At 32.2% G+C, this 25,786-nt stretch overlaps 1 protein-coding gene across 2 annotated transcripts in view; it reads left to right on the forward strand.

Moving 5' to 3' along the window:
- The window catches only part of LOC126738218 (regulator of telomere elongation helicase 1 homolog), a 48,411-nt gene that overhangs the window by 16,174 nt on the left and 6,451 nt on the right, over nt 1-25,786 (forward strand). The window contains exons 10-16 of one of the 2 annotated variants that reach the window (XM_050443440.1): nt 2,343-2,505; nt 2,560-2,689; nt 2,743-2,870; nt 5,291-5,351; nt 5,408-5,586; nt 18,915-19,101; nt 19,158-19,383. In XM_050443440.1, the coding sequence (XP_050299397.1) occupies nt 2,343-2,505; nt 2,560-2,689; nt 2,743-2,870; nt 5,291-5,351; nt 5,408-5,586; nt 18,915-19,101; nt 19,158-19,381 (1,072 nt within the window). In that variant the 3' untranslated portion in view covers nt 19,382-19,383. The remainder of the gene's footprint in view (nt 1-2,342; nt 2,506-2,559; nt 2,690-2,742; nt 2,871-5,290; nt 5,352-5,407; nt 5,587-18,914; nt 19,102-19,157; nt 19,384-25,786) is intronic. The other variant, XM_050443439.1, reaches the window with a different exon arrangement.

Consider the following 25,786-nt stretch of genomic DNA (forward strand, 5'->3'; position numbering starts at 1 on the left):
GTCTGCCCTTAAATATAACAGAAAATATATATTGGATAGATTTTTTTTAAAAAATCGGACCGTCCTTGACGTTGCCTTCACGTTTTGTTTTATCAAATTTGCTTTTAAATGCTGTATTTAATCAAGTTGAAATCGAAGTGACAGATAATTTAACAAATGCTAAAGTCCTGGGCATTCAATGCGATGCACGGACAAACATAAGGAATGAGAGCATAATTAATTTTGTTATAACCACACCCCAACCTGTTTTTTACAAATCATTGTCTACTGAAGAAAGTAGACATACAGGTGAGTACATGGCAGATCAAATAGAAATGGTATACAATGAGGTGGGAATTAACAAAATAATCGGCTTTTGCTCAGACAATGCCGCTAATATGAAGAAATCTTGGGATTTGCTACAAAGTAGATATCCAGACAAACCAATTTCATTTTACGGTTGCGCAGCATATACACTTAATTTATTGGTTACTTATATAATGAAATTAAAGACCACAGAAACTCTTCTTAATGCCTCGAAGTCCATAATGAAGGCAATAAAAAATAAATCGGTTTTAACTTCTGAATTTAAAAGAATTTCAAAGGAAAAGCAAAAAGGTGAATCTTGCACCCTTAAACTTCCAGTAGCAACAAGATGGGCTTCCATAGTTACAAGTTTTTAGAGCCTACAAAAAAACAAAAGCACTCTTCAAGCAATGGCAATCACAGAAGAGTATCAGACATTGCTTGAAAAAAGGAATAAACATGATATTCTTGATGATATATTCTGGACGAAAATCGAACATTTTTTAACTTTATTACAACCAATAAAGAAATGAATTTTGCGTTTGGAGTCAGACAAGTGCAACATTAGTGAAGTAGCTGTTGCATTTTATGAAATGGCTATTGTTTTTGAAAGCCAGTTGTCTACCTCGCCCTTATTGAAGCTGGAGGAAAAAAAAGTAACAGAAAGTCTACTTGAAAGGCAACAGATGTGAGAAACAGTGATTAGAGAAATACACTTTGCTGCAAACATTTTGGATCCTCGATATAAAGGTAATTTTATCAAAGTATATAATAATTATAATATCAAAGTATATAATAATATAATAATTTTATCAATTTATTAAAGGTAATACCTAAAAAAATTAATAAACTTAACGTAACTTAATTTTAATATGTAGTTAAGTATACTTATAATTTAATTATAAGTTAATATATTTTTTTTGTTTTTTAGGAAAGCGACTATCACAAAAGGAAATTGTAGGTGGGTTAACTTACATCCATTTTGTTGCCGTGTACTTAGATTATGTTGATGATAGCAAAGTACTTGAAAATTTAGCCGCCTATAGGAGCAGCGAAGGTTTTTGGGGATTAAAATTTGTGCAGGATTGTGAAAAAAATGTTAACATTTTACCTTTGATATACTGGAAGCGTATTTGTACTGAAATACCACGACATGTGGCAGCAAGCTGTACTTGGCATGCCAGCTACTTCAGCAGCTACTGAGAGAACTTTCAGTTGTTATGGATTTATACATTCTAAAACTAGGAATCGTCTAACAACAAAAAGAGTTGGTATGCTAACTTATATACATCACAATCTAAAACTGTTTCCTCATAAAAGCGTTAAACCGAGCAAAGATATAAGTTTCGGATTAGGATTAGTTGACAAGGAGAGACATGTCAGACATGTGTATTCTAAGATAGAACAAAATCGTTTAGGTATTAACATTATTATTTTTATTTTAAGAAATACAAAAAAAACAGTATTATTCTAGAAACTATTCCCGATGCCGATGAGAAACCGTCTGGACCGTCAAAATCACCATTACCCTCTACCTCCACCTCTAAAACCTTACTTGATAACGGAAATGAACATGTAAGCTGTACCAGTGACCAAGAAGGTAGTACCACTGACGAAAGCATTAGTCTTATTGAAGAGTTGGAAGGTATACTTTTCAAATCTCAAAATGAACTTGATATTAGCTTCAGTGATATCTATAATTATGAGACTGAAGAAGAAGAAGAAAATTACGAATTTTAGTTAAATCCAGTTTTATTACTTTTATTACCTACCTTTATAAGCATTTAGTTTGAATTTACATATTTATGTTATTTTTTAATAAAACAACTTTGTTTTATTTATAAATATTTTTTATTATGAGAATTTAATGTTTTGTTTTACGTTGTATTATATTTTTTTGTTTGAAATGTGTGTTTTCATTGCTATAATAAGTACCTAGTCTGATATTGAAAATCAGAAAATATAAATGACAAAAATTACAAAAATGACCAATAAATGACCGTCATTTTACATCCCTAATAACACACTATAAATTCAAAATTTGTATCGATTTTCAGGGATAATCCAAAATATGTCTCCTCTCTGGGACGAGCGATAGTCAATTTATCCAGAATAATACCGAACGGATTACTAATATTCTTCCCTTCCTATCCGGTTATGCAAAAGTGTCAGGACACGTGGCAATCCGAAGGAATTTGGGGTAATATCACGTCACAAAAGGTAAAAATCTATAATTATTGAAAATATCGCGTGTTGATTAAATGTGAATTTTAGACGATTTTCGTGGAACCTAGAGGAAAAGACGCGTTTACGGCCGCAATGAACGGATATTATGAAAAAATCAAAGATCCCAAGTTGAGTGGGGCCATTTTTATGGGTGTATGCAGGGGCAAAGTGTCCGAAGGTATGAAATGTCTTATATCGGCCATTTGAAGCGTAATTTTCGATTGTTTTTAGGGCTGGATTTCGCCGATTGTAATGGTAGGGCGGTAATAATAACTGGCTTACCGTACCCGCCATTAAAAGATCCCAGGGTTATTTTGAAACAAAGATATTTGGATGTTTGCCATGCAAAAGATAAAGAGGTACTATAATTATGTACTTTATTATTTTGCAAATGAAACGACTTTTACTCGCTCGTCTTTAATGAAATATTGAATTAAAATATTTCAAAAGGACAATCTAAAAAATAGATGTTCGAATTTGGGCCATTATCAGCTTAATTAACATTTTCGGAATTTTTTCAAAAAGTATTTTGTTAAAAATGTTCAAAACTTCCGTTTCGTTAATTTTTTACAAGAGTTGCTGAAGAATAATTTCACAGTTTAAAACAAAAGTGAAAAGAAAATTATGTTTATTAAGTCCTGAAAGTATAAAGAAATTAGAAGAAAATATATTTTAAACAAAAATTTTGATATTAAAAAAAACGTTAATGGTACTAAAAAACTGATTTCATCACTAAGCTAGTTAAAAAGTAGCTGAAATCTAATACCATGTCGATGGGGTTTTGTGGATTTTTTAGATTTTTTTCTGGATTTTGTGAAAATGGTCACATGTTCCAAAAATTTGGCTTTACCACTAAATTAGGCAGAAAAATGTAGCTGATAATGAGTACCATCTTGATGGGCCTATTATGAATTTTCAAAGAGAAATTTTAAATTTTGAGAAAACCGCCGGAGGTATGAAACAGAATTATTTAGAAAAAAGTACCTAAAAATGAGTACCACGTTCAAATTTAAATTTATTTTATGACTTCATATGTTTTATATGAAAATTCATAAAATACATAATTTTTTTTTAAATTAAGGTAATACATTTAGAAAAAAAGTTAACAAGAGAACGATTAATTAGCTAAATATTCCAAGCACACTTTAAAAAAATATATATATATATAAATAAAATATTAATTTACCAATAAAATACAAAATCAAACCAAAAATCAAAATTGATAACTACTCATTATATCTTAAAATAACTTATCAATAACATACTATATTACAAATAGCAACAATACAGCTACCAATTTAAAATTATACATAAAAATTGTCATTACCTCTATATAAATATCAATAGTTTCAAATATTGTTTTTAAACTTTTTGAATGCAGTAATTACCAAATCCCCTACTACAGGGTGCGCCAGAGAAACTTACTTATTTGAAAGGTCAATAAAAACAAAAGTACTTCAATTATTGTTTTAATTTTTTTTTATTTGACAATACAATATCCCAATTTTTTTTTCATGCAGTCTTGAAAATTACATCGGATAAATGGCGACCTCTATTGCGCATACACTAATAAAGTCGATTTTTGAAATTCGTATCCACTCTTTGCAGCATATCAATCGGTATGTTTGCACTTGCGTCGCGAATGTTGATCTTGAGGTGTGCTATGGTCCGTGGTCGATCGACATAAACCAGAGATTTCAAATAACCCCATAAAAAGAAATCGCATGGAGTCAAATCTGGAGAACGTGCCGGCCATTGGAGAGCGCCTCTGAGAGAGATGAGGCGGTCGGGGAAATGTTGTCGCAACAAATTCATTGAGTCTCGTGCTGTGTGTGCTGTGGCTCCATCTTGCTGAAACCACACGTTCCTAACGTTCATTTCTTTGAGTCTTGGAAGAAAAAATTCCTCGATCATGTTCCTGTAACGTGCTCCATTTACAGTAACTGCGCGTTCGTTTTCTTCAAAAAAAAAGGCCCAATTATTCCCATTACCGACATCGCACACCAGACAGTAACTCGCTCACAATTAAGTGGCTTCTGGTGAAGCTCACGTGGATTTGCACCACACCAATAACGCATGTTTTGCTTGTTGACGCAGCCGGATATGTGGAAGTGAGCCTCGTCACTGAAAAAAATGACCGCGTCTTCAGGCAGGTTGTCAACCAGTATTTCACATGCATTTTGACGGGCAACAAAATTGCGTTCAGTTAATTCTTGCACAACAGCCAATTTATAGGGATGAAATTGAAGGTCTTTATGGAGAATTCGTCGAACAGGGGTGTCAGAAATTCCCAAAGCAGCTGCGTGTTTGCGAGCCGAACGCCGGGGAGAACGCACAACTGACTGCCTCACTCTTCCGACATTTTCCGGAGTTCTGATGGTCCGTTGAAGTCCATTTCTGGGTTTAGCGACACTTCCACACTCCCGAAATGAGTTAACCCAGGACAGAATCAAATTACGGTCAGGAACGAGTCTGTGGGGAGGAATTTCAAAGCGAGCGCAGAAGGCACGTTGCGTAGCAACAAGTGAGCGACCGTTAGAAAAGAAGCTCTCGACTGCGAAGGCATGCTGCTCTCTAGACCAGAGCATGATGGCAACTGACTGGAGGGAGAAACAAACTCGGGAATTCCCCCTCCAGGTGCACCCCCTCTCGCCCCTCTACCCGCCCAACTCACCGGGAATTTTTTCAAATAAGTAAGTTTCTCTGGCGTACCCTGTATATTTAAACCCAGGTATATTAACGTATCCACATGATATTGAATATCTTTTTTTTTTATTAGTTTTTAACAGGTAAAGACTGGTATTCCTTGGAGGCATCTAGGGCAGTAAACCAAGCAATAGGTAAGATATATCCACATGATAAAAAATATTTTAAATATATTATATGGTTTTTTTAGGTCGTGTAATTCGTCACAGATACGACTACGGTGCAATTTTACTATTGGATGAGCGGTTTAACAGTCCAACATTAAAAAACCAAATGTCCAGGTGGCTCAGGGACCATATCAAGGTCGTTAATAAATATGGCGAAATGATTAGGGAGTTGAGTCAGTTTTTTAAGAAGGCACAAGTGGAGGTATTATGATTCTATTTATTAGTAATGGTTTTGTGAGGCATAATCTACATTAGGTCGTACTCTCTTTAATATCGGTATCCTCTGAACATACCTTATTACATTCATCATATTATTGACCTCTGAATATTAAATATAATTGTATATAGTCGAATAATTAGCGTCTGGTTCGAGCCTCGCGTATAATAAAAATCGAATTTGAATTTGAAATCAGGTTTGAAGGAGGTAGACATACCTGATATTTAACAAATATTTTGTATATAGCATTAATCGTATAATATGTATAGGGATATACCACGTCCACAAAATTTTATGCCCATTTATATCGGAACCGGAATTCCTAATGGAATATGAAATAGTTTTGAAAAATTAACAATGATTAATGTAAAAAACGTTAAAAATGTAAGAGATGGTGAGAGTTGTATTATAAAACAGATTCTTAGGGTTATTGATACGTCAATCAGCAATGGTTATTTTCCAGAATCATGTAAATTAATCCCAAAGTAAATAGCGCAAAATTATACAGAATGTCCCATAAATAATGGTAAGTAATTAAAGAGTAGATTCCTTTAAAAAAAATTAAGTAGGCATAAATTTAGTATTTAATCTTCGTTTTTAACAAAATTTGAACTATGGTTTTTTTTAAATATAATTATGTCACAATTTAAAAAAAAGTTAATTTTAAATAGTTTTAAAAGTTTTTAAGTTTAAAAAAAGGGGCATCAACAACAGCATTTTGTTTTTTTTTTAATTCCGTAACTATTTTAGACTTGGCCTAATTTAATTTTTATGTATAATATTCATTGTGCAAACAGTTTTCCTTAAAAAAGGTATACTTCAAAAATCTCGCTGCGATTCACGTTTTCGATGTTCACATTCAAGTTTTAAATGTTACACTGTTTAAATTGTTTTTTACACTTCAAATTAATGATAAAATACAAATGATAAATTAAAAATTATCAATATTTGCCAGTAAATGTTCGACATGACCTCGAATTGTTCCAATACATTTTAAAAATTTTTTTATTGTAAGATTGTGGAATCTTAAAAATTGCTGATTTCGAAATGACTCATCAGCAGCTTGAATTTGCCATTAATTGCTCTCGTGTTTATTGTATTTTCGTAAACAATTGATTTGATGTAAATATGCAGAAATCTCATAGGTTCAAGTCTGGACTTCGTGCAGGCCAAGTTACAAAAATTAGCGTTCATATAGTTCTAATAAGCTAACTAAATCTAATAACCATAACTCGGCGTATATTTAAAGGTAATTCATCTAAATAATCAGTAAGCTTTGGTTGTACAAAGTTTAGTCCATCAAGATTTGGAAGTAACGCGTATGGCCCTAAAAAAAATTATCTATTACACCACACGAAATAATAATTTTAAAAAGTGTCTTTTAGTAGTGAGATTCGGATTTTCATTATCTCATGAAAGCTTGTTTCTAAAATTAAAAATTCCCCGTCGGATAAAAGTCGCTTTATCCATAAACAAATATCATATTTATATATTAGGGATCTTGATTTTGTTGAAACTGGATATAGTTGACGAGTCTAGTCTAGATTTTGCACAGGCGTGATAAAGATAAAGAAGTTCGCGATGAACAATTCCTAGAGCCCAATCTTCCCGTCTAGGTTGGAATCAAGTAGCAGTCCCAAGTCTCTATCTGTTGTACACACTCTAAAGAAGTATCTATATATATAAAAGAGTTTGTCCTGACTGACTGACTCATCATCGCAGAGCCCAAACTACAATAGCTAGAAACGTGAAATTTTGCCAACGGGTTCCTTTTATAATGAAGGCACCGGATAAGAACGGATTTTTGGAAATTCCACCGATAAAGGGTAAAAAATGGGAAAATTGTTACCCGTGTCCTAGAGAACTAAGGAGGCGTGGCTTCGGAGTTTGAACAAAGACTGCCCGCACCAACGAGTCGCAGACATCAACTTAAGAAAAAAAAATTAACTGCAACAATGTTTTTTTATAATGTAGGCCCCGAATACGAACGAACTTTTTGAAATTCCACCGTTAAGGGGTGTTAGCGATATGATAAATATCGCATAGCGGCATAAAACTGATTAATAAATACAATTGAAAAAGTGCCTCTGTAGTATTTATATTTTGGTAGACATAACAACAAGGCGGGTCCATGCGAGACTGATACCCGAGAGGTGACTCGACTCAGTCTTACCGCTCGCTCTGCATCTAACGAATCATTTTTAAGATTATTTGTGTCTTGGTTTTATAATAATTATATTATATTAATCGCGCCCCTTGACCTCAAGAAAAACGGCGTGGCAATTGTGGGTTGCATGTACTATCAATGAGGCGGGGCTTCGGATTTTATTTTTGTGTATTGTGGGTTGCATTTACTATTATTGGAGGCCTTCTTCGACTTTTTTTTTATTTTCACGCGAGCAACGCCGCGGGCATTCAGCTAGTTGTTTATATAATATTGGTTAAAATTTGTCGTATAACTGTAGTCACGGTTTCGCAATTTGCACGGGCTGTAGCTCTGAGGGAGAGCATTTAGGAACACATGTTTAGAGGAAAAAAAGGCTAATTTGGCTCCAACGTACCAATATTATCTTTCTTTAAATATTTTAAGACCATAACTAATACTTCTAAAGATCCAAGCTGAATGCTAATTTATCCTGGATGAGCTTTCATTTACCTTCGGTTTGAAGACTGATCATGTATTTCTTTGACCGGTGATTCCAAAACTGTTGATGTAACTGCTGCAATCTTTAGTATAGTGATAAACTTGTTGATTCAATATCCAAAAACTTCTGGGTTGCTAAAAGAGAGTCTTGGAAACGGGATGGGATTGAAGGATCATAGCCTTTTACGTCGTTAGAAACGCCTCGATTTGTACTAGCAATGGATACATATTTGAAAAGTCTAGAAGTTTCTCGAGTATCATAGCTAGAAAGTTAGATACAATATCATTAAGTTTTTTTTTGTTTAATACATTATATAACTCGATAAAATAGCTGTTTGCACCTACAAAATTTAATCCGTTGTCAGAATTTACATTGTTAGAGCGCAAAACTGGTTTAAAAGCAATTAAAAGTACCCATCCGTGGTTAAATCTAGAACTAAGTCAATATAACCGGCATGCATGACAAAACACACGAATAAACAAATATACGTTTTAATAACTTTCCTTCGACGTAAGCTTCCTTCTTTAACATAAATTGGACCTGCGTAGTCAACGCCAGAATTTGAATAAGGACTACTGGAATTACCCGTCAGTGTTCGTTGACAGACAAGTCTGGTAACGAACCCAGTAAAAATATTGTTGCTTTTGGATTTACACGGAAACATACTATATAAGAATTGATTACTTTTTTAATAGGCCAAAATTGTGCTGGACCCTCGCATGAATATATTTTAAATAAGCAGCTAAAATTATTAAATCAGTTAATCTGTGTTTATATGGCAAAATTATTTGACGTCTTTTGTTAAAATCTAATTTTGAATTTGTAAGTCTACCTTTTATTTGAATCCAAAAAATATTTAAACTTAAAATATTACATTGTAACCTTGAACTTTTGAGACCTTTCTTTTTTAATTACTTCTGGCTGTGCCAAATCAATTAAAAGAAAATATGAGAGATAAATATCAATATGAAAAATAAATACCAATACGGTCTTAAAATATTTGCACCCTGAAAGAGCACCCTGTAATAGCCTTAATAATTATTACATTATTAATTAGAGTACTAGTAACTAGTGGGTTTATTCACAGCTTGACTTAAGGAACATGTTTTAAAAATCCTATTCAAAGGATGTGTATATTCAGCGCTTAATGTTCAGAAAATTAACGTTTAAATTACCCAAACACAAAATAAGATCGGAATCAGTGGAACATACTAAAAAGACATGTACATATATCTGAGAAGCTTTAAAAGTTACACCTGGGCGATATATACACCAAATATTTACTTGTGTCGCTTTTATTTAAATCTATGGTTTCTGTATAAAAATTCTCTGTTTCCATTTTTTTTTTGTTGAAATTGGTTTTCGTTTTGTATTTTCCCTAAATATTCTTACTTTTATTCTTAACATCCCTTTTATATAATAAGTCCTTTTCCTGCATCATTTTTCTTATTTTCGTACTAGTCAAGTTTTTTTCTGAATGTTTTTGGTTTTGGGTTATCTTCACCCTGGAACACATATGATTAATAATATTTTCAATATCTCCAATGAAAGACGTACGCAAAATGTTTAAATCAGAAATATCATTGTTACAAGCAATATCAGTTATTTCTTGTTGTAGCTTACTGGAATAATAGTTTCTAAACGAGGTCTATTTTAGTAGGTTTTTTACTATTTGTATAAATAACATTAGATATTTTGAAGAAGTAGTCCATTCTTGCAGTGGAGTTAATAGTGTCAATGGGTAACTTAAGAAACTTCGGTCATCCTCCACTTAATTTATTTATACAATATTGATCCGACATCTTTCGGACATATAACATGTCCATCATCAGGGATACTATAAGTTTCCTTGGTTCTCTTATAGTATCCCTGAATATTATTATTACATTTTTTAAATAAATTTAGTGGACGATGACCGAAGTATCTTTAGTTACCCATTAGATATTTTATTATCACAGAAACAGTTTTTTAATAAATCAAAGTTCAAATCATTAAAGTAACTACATCTCAACCATATCCAAGTGGCCGATGTAATGCGCAGATGAAAGAGTGAAAGAGGCAGTGTGTAACAGGGATAGAAAACGATAAACTTAATACAAAATTTTAATTTTAAAGTTTTGCCCGAGTTTACAGTCAGCATATTTTAGCCGTGAAATTTTCACTATGCGCAATTTTAAGGAATATTCTAAAATAAATAGAATGTCTATTATAGTAAATAAAATTCAATTATTGTAGCTGATTGTTTTTAAATTGCTTGGTATTACTTTCTTAAAATAAATCATTCATAATAAACAGAGGTGATGTTCTGTTTATTATTTACAAATTAAGATGGTTTTTGTGATCCCTAATCCTCCTCATATATTTCCTCTATTCCAGAAAATTCACTAGTTTGTTCAAAATTTGTAACACTTTCTGATTTGTTATCAGTTTCATCTATATTAATAAAATACCACATATTAGGAATGATGCTGATCCACAACAATATCTGCTGATTTTTTGAAATATATTGTTTTTATTTGCCTCATATCCTTTTAATTCAACCGGATTAGATCTAGATGATATGATAGTAATCATAACACGTCATTACATTTTATACTTTGGTTTGTGAAGATTCATTATTTTATATAATTTTGGCTTTAACATAGATTCATTATATGCTAATTTATTTTTGCATTTTCACTTATCTTGACAAAGTAACCGATTGTAACCACATTTCTTGGTTTTTAATTTGGCATAACAACTCAATTCAAAAACTAGCTTTATTATTACAGAGTTGTTGACAAAGCCCTGCTATGAGCTAAAATAATCCTAATAAAATACAAATATCACCGAGTACTGAAAGTCGTTCTTCAAGTATAAAAATAAGAAGTGTATAATATGCATTGAAAATTCAATAACATTAAAATACACAAAAATAAAGCGCACTAATTAAATAAAAGAAAAGCCGATTATTAATTTCAGCTAGTTACATTAAAAAATTCGTCCAGGCGGTAACAAGCTTTTGAGACCAACATTTTTTTTAAAGCTTTCTTAAATCTATAACTATAATTATAACTGAACAGTTTGTAGATCTAATTTCAACAGGAAGGTGGTTAAAGATTTTCTTACCCATATTAACAAATGACTTCATTTTTTTTTTAAGATATACTCCACTTGGGGTATTTGATTTCTAACTTAGATATGCGTTGGGAGCAAACTCATTTTCACACTATAATAAGGCGTATGATTAACGTTTTTTTAATATCTTCTAAATTCTCATCACTCTATCCTTTAATGTGGGTATGAGATAAATTAATATAAGTTTCCTCCACGTCTAATCTTTTTCAGAGGGTTTACCACTGCTCATGCAAATTTCATCGACCACTTGTATGTGGTTAAGTTGTAATTGTTTGCGTTTAAATATGCACGTTAAAAATAAGTGCGAAAGCCTATATTAAAGGTGTTTGTAGTGCTCTAGCCTACATTCGTTTATGGCCTTCTTTTCTTCCAACGTGGACGGTGCCGATAGATGCTGGCTATTGAGAAGCGAGAGAGACGGACGTAGTGACGCTGGAACCCATGTTTGACAAAAAAGGGGAGTCCGCTTGTTTTGTTTTAACTTCAAAAAATTCATCGTGGAATAATGGGCAGAAGATCACGAGTATAAGTTAAGAAAGGTTGATTGCGGCAGAGATTAGATAAAATAATGTAGCCGATTTGTTTCGTTTTGTTAACGTTTTATTTTATTTAATACAATTCAAATGTAGTTTAGTAAAAGGTGTTTTCATTTCTACACCAAACAACAGCCAACCAGTTAATAATTCTAACATTTTATGGTCCTTCGTTGTCGGATTGGCTGTGGTGTTAAAAAAATAAGAAATGAAAATTAAAAATAGCAGTGTCAGTGCAAGAAATACGGCGGCGTCAGGGGAATTCCTGTAAGTACCTTTCCTTAAATAAATATTTTTCGTTGTTTTTAGTGTGTTTGATCTCTCTGCCAATAATAATTTATGTCTAACGTAAATAAATATTTTGTTAGGATTGTATGCCCTAACTTAAATTTTTTATTAGCACATATCTGCTCAATAGGGTATTGGGCCACTTATTTTAATAAGATAATTTGTATCTGCCGAGTGGTGCCAATATCTGCTCTAATAAGATATGGTGCAATTATAATTAATTTTAATAGGATTTTATTAGCGCATTACCTGCTCAATAGGGTATTGGGCCATTTTTTATATAAATAAATATAAAATAATAATAATAATGTTATAATCTCAAATATAATATAGAAAAAAAATAAATAAAATAAATAAGAGAACAATTTTATATTTTTATCTATAAATAAATAAGAAAATATAATTTGTTAACATTTTTTACTTGTTGTACAAGAAGTAATTACAATGGCTGATGTTTCAACTTTAAAAAGGTTAAGAGGTGGCCTTAAGAGAAAAGTTACCCTATTTTCAGATTTTTTAAATAAATTAGATTTTGAAAATATTACACAAAGTGATATTTGTCAAATTGAATGTAGAATATCAAAATTTGAACCAATTTTAGATGAATTTGACCAAATTCAATCAGAAATAATGCAAGAATCTCCTGATGATCCTGCTGAGGAAACGGAGGAAAGGGAATTTCATAAAAATTATTATAAAATTTTAGGTGAATCAAAAAATATAATTTTAAACTTTAATAAAATAAATTGTTCAGTGTCAACCGTTCAGCAAACACAGGTAATCTCTCCTCCAAGCAGTCAACCTAATATTATGTATTCAAGTATGTTGCCTAGGTTAGGTATTAATAAGTTTAATGGTAAATATGAGGACTGGGCTGCATGGAAGGAACTCTTTCTGGCTGTAGTTGATTCAGACATGGTCCTAGATGATAGGCAAAAATATTTACACTTGCGTGATAGTCTTGAGCTGCAGGTTTTAGATGTTATAAAGTCTATTGAAATAATACCGGGCAATTATAAGGTTGCTTGGGACACTTTGGTGGAAAGATTTGAAAATAAATCTTTAATAATTCACAATCACTTAAAATCTATTGTTGAGTATCCTCAAATAAGTAAGGAATCCTCAAAGGATCTTAGAAATTTTCAAGATTCACTAAAAAGTAACTTAAAATCACTTAAATCCCTTGGGGAAAGAGTTGAAACTTGGGACAGGTTAATTTTATATATATGTTCTAAAAAATTAGATCAAAGGTCACGAAGGGATTGGGAAGTTTTTAAATATGAGCAAGAATTACCATTTATGAGTGATTTTAATAAATTTCTGACTCAAAAATCTTCAATGTTAGAAAGAATAGAAATCCATAAACAAAATGAATTTTTTGAGAATAAAAGGCCAAATAATTTTACTCAAAATAATAATAATCATAATAAACAAAAGAATTTTTCGTTTGTTGCTAGAGAAAGTAAATGTGAATTTTGTGCAGGCCAACATAGTATTCAGAATTGTACAAATTTTTTAAGGTTGTCTACTCGTGAAAGAATTGTTCAGTTAAAAGATAAAAAGCTTTGTTTAAACTGTTTTTCTAATAATCATTTTTCCCTAATGTGTAAAGCTCCAAAATGTGGAAAGTGCTTTAAACCACATAATATACTGTGTCACATTGAATATATGAAGCAAGGGCAAACAGCAACAAATGTAGGTATAGTTATGTCGAAAGAAATTTCTCAGGGTAAGGCCACGGATGGAAAAGGCACGGTGGGTGGTCAGATAGAGACACAAAATAGTTCCTTACAAGAACAAGCAATATTAAATGAAAGGGTTGATAATTCGTTTGAACTTAGTGGGGAAACCTCAAACTCTATGGTAGCTGATGCTAGCACAGCAGTTTTTAATGTTCAAAGTTTTAATAGTCCAAGAGTAACTGATAATCAAGGAGTTTTGTTGTCAACTGCGGTTGTCAATATTGTTGTAAATGGCAAATTAATACCAGCTAGAGCGTTACTTGATTCTGGATCAACAAGCAATTTTATTCGAGAAGAATTTTGCAAAAAGGTGGGCATAAAAATGCAAGAAACAAATCATATTGTTCATGGTATAGGAAAAAATCCTATAAATCTTAATAAACAAACAAATATTATCATTCAATCATGCAATAGCATGTATAGTACAAAAATAAATTGTCTTGTTATTTCCAAAATCACAGATAGTCTACCAAGAGTGTCTTTTTCTAAGGACATATTTAATATTCCAGAAAATTATGAGTTGGCAGATGCAACATTTAATATTTCTAGTGAAATTGATTTGCTTTTAGGCTCACACATTTTTTGGTCTGTAATGATAGCAGGTCAACATAAGTTAGGGTTGGGAAATAATATGCCAATTCTACAAAAAACAAAATTAGGATGGGTTATAGCTGGAAATTACATATCTCCAGAAGTTATTGATAAAGTAATAAATAGTTCAGTTAGTTGCTTATCTATAAATACAAGAATTGAAAACCAAATAGCTAAGTTCTGGGAAATTGAGGAGGTTGCCTCAAAATGTAAAATTTTGTCAGATGCAGAGAAGTATTGCGAGTTAAATTTTGAAGCCACGACGAAACGTGATTTAGACAATCGTTTTAATGTTACAATACCTTTTAAAGAATCGGTGACAAAATTGGGTAATTCGCATGAAATGGCGTTAAAAAGATTTTATTCCCTTGAAAGTAAATTACAAAAAAATGAAGTATTGCGTCAAGACTATGTAGATTTCATGCAGGAATATGAATTACTTGGTCATATGACAGAAATTCCACGAAATGAACTAAATTTAAGCACAGGTTATTTTTTACCTCATCATGCGGTAATAAAAACTAATAGTATAACTACAAGATGCCGAGTCGTATTTGATGCTTCTGCAAAAACAGACCAGGGTTCGGGCCCATCCCTAAACCAAGTGCAATTTACAGGACCGGCATTGCAAAATGAGATTTTTTCCATTTTAGTTAATTTTAGACAGTTTAAATATGTAATGTGCGCAGATATATCTAAAATGTATCGCCAAATCTGGATCAACAAAGATCAACGTGCTTTTCAAAAAATTTTTTGGCGGTCAAGTCCCAATGAACCCTTAAGGTTATTTGAATTAAACACAGTAACCTACGGGTGCACGTCAGCTCCTTATTTAGCGATGCGTTGCATTGTACAGTTGGCGCAAGATTTTGAGTTTGAATACCCAGAAGCGTGTAAAATAATTTCATCAAATTTTTTTGTTGATGATCTTATCAGTGGAAATAATTGCGCAGAAAAACTTTTAGAAATGCAAAATCAAATTTATGATATTTTAGCTTCTGCGGGATTTGAACTACGTAAGTGGTTATGTAATGATATTTCACTTCTACAAAGGTTTAAATTAAATGATAAAACTCCTGCTAGTTTTTTGCATATTGGAGAAAACGAGAATACAAAAACTCTAGGAATTTATTGGAATGCAATAAATGATACATTCCAATATTCTATTTGCGAGGTCGACGAGAACATCACGGAGATTTCTAAACGCAGAATTTTAAGTTTAATCTGCCAAATTTATGATCCTTTAGGATTATTGGGTCCCATCATTATTGCTGCTAAATTGATAATGCAAGATTTATGGCGTTTACAAATCTCATGGGATGAAAATGTACCAGAAAACATTTTTAATAAGTGGTTAGAATTTCAAACCAACTTAAAATTAATAAATAATTTGAAGATTCCACGGCATATATGTTTGCCTGAGTATGTCGTTATTGAACTGCATGGATTTGCAGATTCGAGTATTAAAGCGTACGGAGCTTGCATCTATATTAGATGTATAAGCAAAGATACTATTTCTGCCAAACTTCTTTGTTCTAAGACAAGAGTGGCACCAATAAATACAGTTAGTTTACCACGCCTTGAACTTTCCGCATGTGTTTTATTAGCAAATTTAGTGAAGAAGGTCAGGGAGGCTCTTAAAATAAATTTTAATAAACAGTTTTTTTGGACTGACTCTTCAGTCACTTTAGCATGGCTAAGAGGTGACATTTCAACATATAAAACTTTTGTTGCAAACAGAGTTAGTGAAATCAGGTCTCTTACAAGTAAAAATGATTGGTATCATGTTAAGACTGATACTAACCCTGCAGATTTGATATCGAGAGGTTGTACGGTACCAGTTTTACTTGAAAGTAACATATGGTTTCACGGTCCTAAATGGCTTCAATGGCCAGAAAGAAAATGGCCCTGGAGTAAAATAAATTTTGAATTAAATTTTGCAGATATTGACATTCCAGAAATCAAACAAGTATCTACTTGTTTTATAGTAAATACCCAATGTTTTGAATTTTTACCACTCATTCAGAAGTTCTCTAACTTAAGTAAATTAATTAATGTTTTTGCATGGATTTTAAGATCGATGCAATGGTTGTCTATTTGTAGACAAAAGAAAGAAAACGTTTATGTGTCTGAAGACACAAAAGGAGTAAAATTAAATTTTTCCAAAGGTTTACAACCTCAAGAGCTTGACAATTCTCTTTTATTTTTGATTAAAATTGTTCAAATGCAATCTTTTGAAACAGAATACAAACTTTTGTCAGAAAATAAACCTGTGCAAAATAATTCAAGGCTTTTAAAATTAAATCCATTTATGCATAATTCCATAATAAGAGTGGGAGGGCGGTTAAAAAATTCAAATCTCGAATTTGACAAAAAGCACCAAATTGTTTTACCTAAAGGTCATAAAATAACTGAATTAATAATAAAAAATGAACACGAACGACTATTACATTGTGGTACCCAACAATTAATTTTCTCAGTGCGAGAAAGATTTTGGCCCTTGTCTGCAAGAAATTGCTGTAAAAAAATTATTAACAGGTGCATACCATGTTTTCGTGTTAAACCCAAAGGTATTGACTATTTAATGGGTGAATTACCACCAGAGAGGGTCCAACCAAGTTTTCCTTTTGAAAATGTTGGTATTGATTATGGTGGCCCATTCCTTATAAAAGACAGGCATATTACAAGGGGTAGCAAATTAATAAAAATTTATTTATGTATTTTCGTTTGCATGGCTACCAAGGCTTGTCATTTGGAGGCTGTTACAGACTTGACAATGGCAGCATTCTTGAATACGTTAAGACGTTTCATTGGCAGGAGAGGTAGACCTTGTCATATATTTTCCGATAATGGAAAGAATTTTGTAAGTGCTAACTCGGAGCTTCAGTCATTGTACAAGCTCTTAGTAAAAAATTCAGATAACATACAAACTGCATTAGCGAAGGAGCGTATTACATGGCATTTTATACCTCCTAGGTCTCCAAACTTTGGAGGATTATGGGAGGCGGCTATAAAACGAGCCAAATTTCATTTAATCAGGGTAGTTCAGGGTGGGTTAAATTCTATGACTTTCGAAGAATTTTTAACGTTATTGGCAGAGATTGAAGGCATTCTAAATTCACGTCCTTTATCCCCATTATCCCATGATCCTTTGGACTTAAACCCATTGACACCTTCACACTTCTTAATTGGACGCAGTTTGACCAATTTACCAAGTGGTGGTAATTTTATTGACACTCCGCAAAACCGCCTTACGAAGTTCCAGCAGTTACAAGGCATGGTCCAGAAATTTTGGATACGGTGGAGCCGCGAGTACCTAAGTGAGCTTCAAGTTCGTTCAAAGTGGTGCAAATCGGCAGAGAATATCAAGGAAGGAGCCATGGTGCTGTTGGTAGATGAAAATACTCCTCCATATCTATGGAAGTTGGGACGCATTCATAAAACTTTCAGTGGCAAAGATAGTATGGTGCGGGTGGTCGAAGTGTTAACGCAAAGTGGCATTCTCAAAAGAGCAGTGAACAAAATAAGACCTTTACCAATTGAATATTAACAGGAATTTTAGTTAATGACCTAATTTTAGTTTAGGGCAAATGTATGTCGTAACTTAGCCTTTATGGCCATGTAAATAATTTTAAGGTATTAACTTTAAGATAGAAATTAATGTTATTTGTTTTAGAGCCCTAGAGGCCATGCATATAGGTTTATTTTGTTTATCATTTTGAAAACGGGAAGTTTTCAAGGTGGGCGGTATGTTTGCGTTTAAATATGCACGTTAAAAATAAGTGCGAAAGCCTATATTAAAGGTGTTTGTAGTGCTCTAGCCTACATTCGTTTATGGCCTTCTTTTCTTCCAACGTGGACGGTGCCGATAGATGCTGGCTATTGAGAAGCGAGAGAGACGGACGTAGTGACGCTGGAACCCATGTTTGACAAAAAAGGGGAGTCCGCTTGTTTTGTTTTAACTTCAAAAAATTCATCGTGGAATAATGGGCAGAAGATCACGAGTATAAGTTAAGAAAGGTTGATTGCGGCAGAGATTAGATAAAATAATGTAGCCGATTTGTTTCGTTTTGTTAACGTTTTATTTTATTTAATACAATTCAAATGTAGTTTAGTAAAAGGTGTTTTCATTTCTACACCAAACAACAGCCAACCAGTTAATAATTCTAACAGTAATTGATATCCTTAAATTTGGTAAAGTAAATAATATACTAAATATTTTCATACTTTACTCGCTAATTTATCTCCAATTATATCGTGGATCACAAAACAGTCATTAAAACTTTAACAAAAGGACAATATTTTAAGTACTTAACTAAAATAAGATTTAGGTCAAACTATTGTTTGTTTGTTTTATATAAATAAAAGTAAATTTAATACTTAAATGTATATTACAGTTACCAACCCCTGAATCGAAATCAACATCAGCCCCAATTAAAGCGAGTTTCGATGCCCCTTCGAGATACACGGGAAAAGGCGTATTTAATTTCGGACAAACAACAACGATCAGCTCCAGCAGCTCGGACGATTCTGTGATATGCGTTAGCGACGAGAAAAACGAGAATTTAATGAGTAGTTACTTGGGTAAGTTGTAATTGTAATAACGCTTAACTTTCGTTTATTATAATGATTTTTCTTAGGTACCAAACACAATCCAAACGGTGCGGTAAACCTAAAAAGGTCGATATCGAGTCGAACGGACAACAAACTGGAGAACCCCAAAAAAAGGCCGAACGTTGTTCGCCAGCACAGCATTACTGGAGAAAATCGGAAAAATGCCTCCGCTCCATCGTCCGCCTCCATGATTGAATACGTCACAATGGTACTGTTGTCCCTTTTTATCTATTGGGTGTTATTTTGGTAAAAGTTAAGTTTGTACTATTTAATTATGCTAATTATTTAACAGTCTGATAAAAATATTACTGTAAATATTGGGTTGGGGGGTTCAGCCATAAGGCTATAATAAAAGGTGTTTCAACAGGTTTAAAGCAAATTGTTGAAATAATAATTGATTTAGAAAATATACATTAGAATTATCTTAGAACATTGAATGCCTAGAATAAGCCTAGCTGCAAACTATAGGCACGGTGTTTGAGTTCACCATCTCCCAGACAATGATGTCAAGTCGATTTTCCAATTTTTTATACAATATATACAATTTTCTTTTATTTGCTAACTATTATATAAATATATATTCTTTGAGACTAATCAAAAAACTTTACAGAATAAGAAAATATTCTTAACGAAAACGTTAATGAAAAAAAAGCAACTTGGCAACATAGAATATCTCTACAATGCAAATATCTGTTAGTACTTTGTGTTTTTTTTCTAGGTATTTTTGCATTTGTGTGTGAAGCTAGCGTTCGATCGACATCCATATCGAGAACGCAGCATATGTCGTTTGCCAGCAAACTGTTTATAGTCCGCGCCCGCTGATATTTAATCGATATAATCTCCTGGAATTCCCAGGAAATTTTAATATTTTTTTTGTGCATTAAGTCCAGTTAAGTTTGAGGAGTGATATTGAGATGCGATTTTTACGAGCTTCTTAAAGGCGTAAAAAAATATATATGGCTGCATTTACGTTTTTCGAAGTAATTGGTCAAATAGAGTATGTCACAAGTCAACGCCCTCTAGCAGATTTTAGCAAAAGCTAAGAGTAATAACAAACAAAGGTAAAAAAAAACAAAGCAATGAATGACTTGTAAAACAAAAGTTATTTAAAAAAATCTGTATATCCAGAGCCGACTTTTAAGTATTTTTCTCCCTGAATTTGAAAATTCACCCCATCACTTTATTTGACATCTGACATAAATTTCTGTTCAAATTTTTTTCTAGGGATATCTTTATAGACTATTTCTAGACTCACGTTATTTGAAAGTTTTTTGGCAAAAATAGCATTGTACCTTTCGAAGTAGCTGCAACACACTCTAGTGACTGATTAATAAACTTCAAAATAATTTCCAGTATTTTTTTTGGGCTACTTTTATAACAACATTTTTTTTCAACATCCTACTATTATTAGGTGATGATGTATAGCCGAGGAACAGCATTAATAATAAATAATTACCAGTACATGTTACTTATAATTATGCATTTTTTTTGTGGGTGTTAAGTATTTGGTTCATACCTTCCAAAAATAGCTCTACATTTCTAAACAAATAGCAGAAAAAATACCACAATCAAAAATAAACCCAATAGATCTTGTAAAAAACCATAGCTCAGCCCAAAACGGTTTATTCCTCTCAGCAGTAGATGAAGAAGAGGTCATGTTATACATAACAAAACTCAAAAATAGCAACGCCAGAGATATCTTTGGACATAGCAACAAACTTTTTAACGACCTAAGGCTATAGGCATTCTAACATTACTAACTAAAGGAATATTTCAAAATAAACTAAAACTTGCAAGAGTCATACCCATCTATAAAAACAAAGGCGAAAAAACAGATTTAAATAACTTTAGGCCAATTTCTATGATATCCACTATTTCTAAAATAATAGAACTAGCTTCCTCAGTTAGCATTATGAACTTTTTAGAAAAAAAAACAAACTATTTCTCCAGTTACCACACAGTTTGGTTTCAGGAAAAAATTATCTACAAACAGTGCAATACTTACCCTTGTGGCGGACCTGGTCGATGCATTTGAGAGGGAGGAATATGTGGCGGCTTCGTTCTGCGACCTCTCAAAGACATCCGACTGCGTCTGCCATAAGACACTACTTCATAAAATCGAGGTTTATGGGGTCAGGGGAAATCCCTACAACCTTCTGAAATCATACCTCTATAAATAACAACTAACGGAAACAAATGGATTACAGTCAATAACAAAAACGGTACTACCAGGGATACCACAAGGGTCGATACTTGGACCAATTTTATTCATCATTTATTCAAACGACTTTCGATTCTGTATAGAGTCTGGAAAATTCATCTAATTTGCGGATGACAAGACATATTATAACTCGCATAAAGTCTTACAATAAGCACAGAACACAAACTCTCAACAAAGCATACATGTGAAAAATTGGTTTGACTCAAACTCTTTATCTCTTAACCTAAACAAAACAATAAACTTACAATTAAAAAAAAAAAACAGTATCAAGTAATGAAAATGAAACAAAGTTAAAAATAATGCTATACACAACAACAGACATTGGTAGAATTGCGTACATCGCCATGTTCCAGAGTCTACTGATGTATGGTGTTTCGGGATGGGATCAATCTACACACTGGCATTCCATATTTATACAACAAAAAAAAGCTATAAGAATCCTAACAAAGTCAAAACACACAGACTCATGTCGACCACACTTTAAAAATATTAAACTTCCCGGCAACATACATACAACAAGCACTTCAATATGTAAAAAGCAATATTGCTAACATATCTATCAATTCATATTCATGACACAAGAAACAAAAATCAAGCTGTGATTTCCCAACATAGACTAACTTTTTAATTGCCTGCCAGATGAAATAAAAAGCCTGCCCTCTAATAAATTTAAATTCACAATAAAAAAATCTTGCTTCACATAAATCAATATAACATACAGGAATTCTTGGAGTTCGACTGGGGTACATGGGCTGCACACTATGCCTAGCCTAATGGAGCCACTACTAATTGTATTTATTCCTATTTCGTAATATTTATTTATGTGTTAGTATATTGGCGTTTTATACAAGAACAAATATTAAAAAATGCATAATTTATAAATAGTTACAATATTTTATCTATATTTTACTAAGTAAAATCTTTTGTAATTGATTTATTACTTCTTAGTGTTTTATTAAAAAATATATGTGTTGTCGATTAGGTCATAATATTTTGTAATCAATTTATTACTTAGCATTTTGTTACTGATATTATATTTGATAATTATCTTATTAACAAACTAAGTTGTTTCTCTCGCATTAGTTTGACGATGCTTAAACATAGATTGTATTGTAGTTTCTACTGTACAATTGTAGTTGTATTTTGCAAATAAACATTCAATCATTCAAATCTCCGCTGTTGTTGGTCGATACATACATATTACTGTATAGTTCAGTTTCGTAAGTTGCAGACTCTCTATGTTACTTTCTGCTATGCTAGGTATGTCTACAGTATTATATTCAATCATATTTTTGATAAACCCCTAGCTTAAGTTGTCCTGAATGTATATACACTATAATTAGATATAAATTATTAAATCCTGTTTCTTCCATATGCAACCATGTTGCTGTAAGCGCGATGAGGTATAATTAATGATGATTACTTATACAGAGTGTTTCCCTTAACTTATCTTGGTTGTTTCCTTTTTGGTAGAAGGCTATATGGCTATAAAGCGTATATTTTGCGGTTAAGAAATGCGATATCTTATAGTTGTATAGAAAAGTCTATACGAAATGAATGTAATCGATGTTTAAGAAATCGGGTGACACAGAAAAAAGGAAACACTCTGAGTATTTTACTCTTCAAGATATACAAATAAAATTTGGTTTATTAATGGGATTTCTATAAAAGCATCTTTCTATAGAAGGTTTTTTTTGGCGCATCCAGTTGTTTTCCGTCATTTTCTGTTGAACTAACTTTCTTATTTTAAATGAGACACTTGGTATGTTATTATGTATTTTGATAGAAAATAATATTCTGAGAACAATGATACTGGATTGCTACTTTTTGCTTTATACTTATAGAAAAAATCAATATTTAAAATTTTAAAATAGAGTGCATTAAAGGTGTTGAAACTTTTAATTTTTTAAACAGCACGTTATTGGGAACAACTACTTTTAAAATAAGTTGTTTTTTCCCAATAATTTGATATCATTATTTTTTAAATCGGTTGATAAATAATCCGATAAGAAGAAAAAAAATTAGTTATACAAATAAACGCATTTAATTAATAGAAATCGCATAGAAGGCTTAACGATAGACATAATACATGATATTTTTACAAGTGCAATTATTATTTGTCATTCAAATAAATTTATCGCAGTTTTTTAAGGATTTTATTGTTTACTAATATTTGAAACGTTTAATTTTAATTCTGACTGTATTTCTGAAAAACTGATTTAAGTAATAAAACACAATGAATATTATTTTTTCGCGATTACTTGATTAAAAATTAAAATTTTCAATGCATTTATGGCACCTTATTTCAAAAATTAAAAAATCGATTTTTTTTATGAAAAGTAGCAAATTATTTTCTATCAAAATACGTAATAACATATCAATCGTCCCATTTAAAATAAAAACGTTAGTGTCACTTCCTGTTAAACCAAAAGTAACAAAAAGTAACAGAATATGTCAAGAGATGCTCTTGTGACTATTCTATCGATATACCAAATTTCATTTGTTTATCTTAAAAAGTAAGAAAGTTATTAAGTGTTCCCTTTTTCCTGTGTCACCCAGTATACTTACGACGCTACTGGAAAATTAAAGGTCTTCGATTAACCATAATTTCTAATGCATTTTTTATACGTTTTCCTATTTCCTAATCAATCTTTTCGTAATTCTTGTCTAGAAATTTGTTCACATATTTGTCCTGTTGGAGTTTTCAGTTCTTCTAATGTTCGTGGACGGGTTTTATAAACTTTATTTTATTTTTGATAACAGCCCACAGAAATAAATCTAGAGACGTGAGGTCTGCAGATCCAGGGGGCCATGCTACAAAAGGACTATCTTAAGAATTTTCATCGAGTCATCTTCTTACAGGTTTTTAATTTATTATTCATCGAAGCGCCATCTAGCTGAATATAGAAATTAACTGTATAAGTTCACGGCAAATCATGAACAGCATCCCAAAATTCATTCTGCAAGAAGGAATTTTGCCAGAATGAAAAGGTCCAATGCAGTCTTTTAAAATACCACACCAGACATTTACTTTCTCAGAATACTGATTACTTCAATATCTAATATCTCATCAGTAAATAATATTTTGCGAAATAGACTGTGGTCTTCGTAAAATCTGGCCTGTATGGTTAAACAGTACTCCAGTCTTCTCTGATTATTACCTAGTAGTAATGTTTCGTCATCACATGCTTATAGTAATTATAATTATTAACTTTAATTTTCTCGTAATCAATACTTAGTAATACTTTAATTTTAATTTAATTCTTTAGTTTTATTTAATAATTATGCATTCAAAAATGCGCGTTTTGCTAATAACTTATTTAATTTTACATAATTTGCCTTACATCTTTTCCTTTTCCTACCTTTTGTATATTCCTGAACTATACATATCTGTCCTTATACTAAATACAAATGCGCAAAGAGTGGGAGAAAAGGAGAAGAAGGTCGTGCTAAGCTGTGAATTGAGTAGCAGCAATTCTGGCATTGACCGAAGACCGGATTGATCGATAAGTGTCGACATCGTTTTACGCGCGTATTTTTCGGTACGTGACCTACTACTACCATCCCCAAAATATCGAGGGTAAGTTACTTTACTTACTAAATTTACTCTCGAGTTTACGTTTACGAGTCAGCAGATGAGAGTTCTAGATTAATAGTAGCATTCGAATATTTTGATACATGAGTCAGTGAAACCTATGACTTAAGGGTTTTTACTTATTTCCCTCGGGATATACATATTTCGACGGAGTTAGCCCAAGTAACGTGTGTAGAAATTTTGGTTTAAACAGTTTAATTCCATTTCTTGTCAAACATCTTGAAAGTATACTCTTCCTCCTTCTATCAAAGTTTCTTAATTTGGATATTGGATTCATCCGGAAATGATTTTAAAATTCTTGAATCCTGTTGACGACTTCTTAATGCATGCCGTCTTAATTTTTTCTGTACCACCGAACGCCGTTGATCAAACATAGGATGCTGTTCATTATTTGGAGTTAACGTATAGAGAGAATTTGTATGTTCAGCAAGAGGGCGCTACGAGCCTTAATCTTGCACCTATATTTGGATTGGTCTGATCGCAATAGTCGTTTTGTAACATAACCCTCTAGGTCTCCACACCTCAATGGATTTCGTTATGTGGAGTACTGTCAAATCAAAGTTGTCAAATGTTCACTTTTAGTTTTTTATTATCCAATGGCGTCACAACAAACGTTTAACAAAGTTAGAACTTAAGTACCTTGGGTAAGGAGGATTCTATATAATTTAACAGATTTGAAATAAATAGTGTCCTAAAGGTAGTTTAGTCTTAAATCTGCTATTTCGAAAATAACGGAGAAAATTTTATACAGCCAGATGTACTCATATTTAAATGATAATGGTATGATCTCAGAATTGCAGAACGGGTTTCGTAAGGGGTGTTACGCATCCTCCGCCTTG

The sequence above is a fragment of the Anthonomus grandis genome, chromosome 7 (genome assembly GCF_022605725.1).
Source record: "Anthonomus grandis grandis chromosome 7, icAntGran1.3, whole genome shotgun sequence".
NCBI classification, from domain to species: domain Eukaryota; kingdom Metazoa; phylum Arthropoda; class Insecta; order Coleoptera; family Curculionidae; genus Anthonomus; species Anthonomus grandis.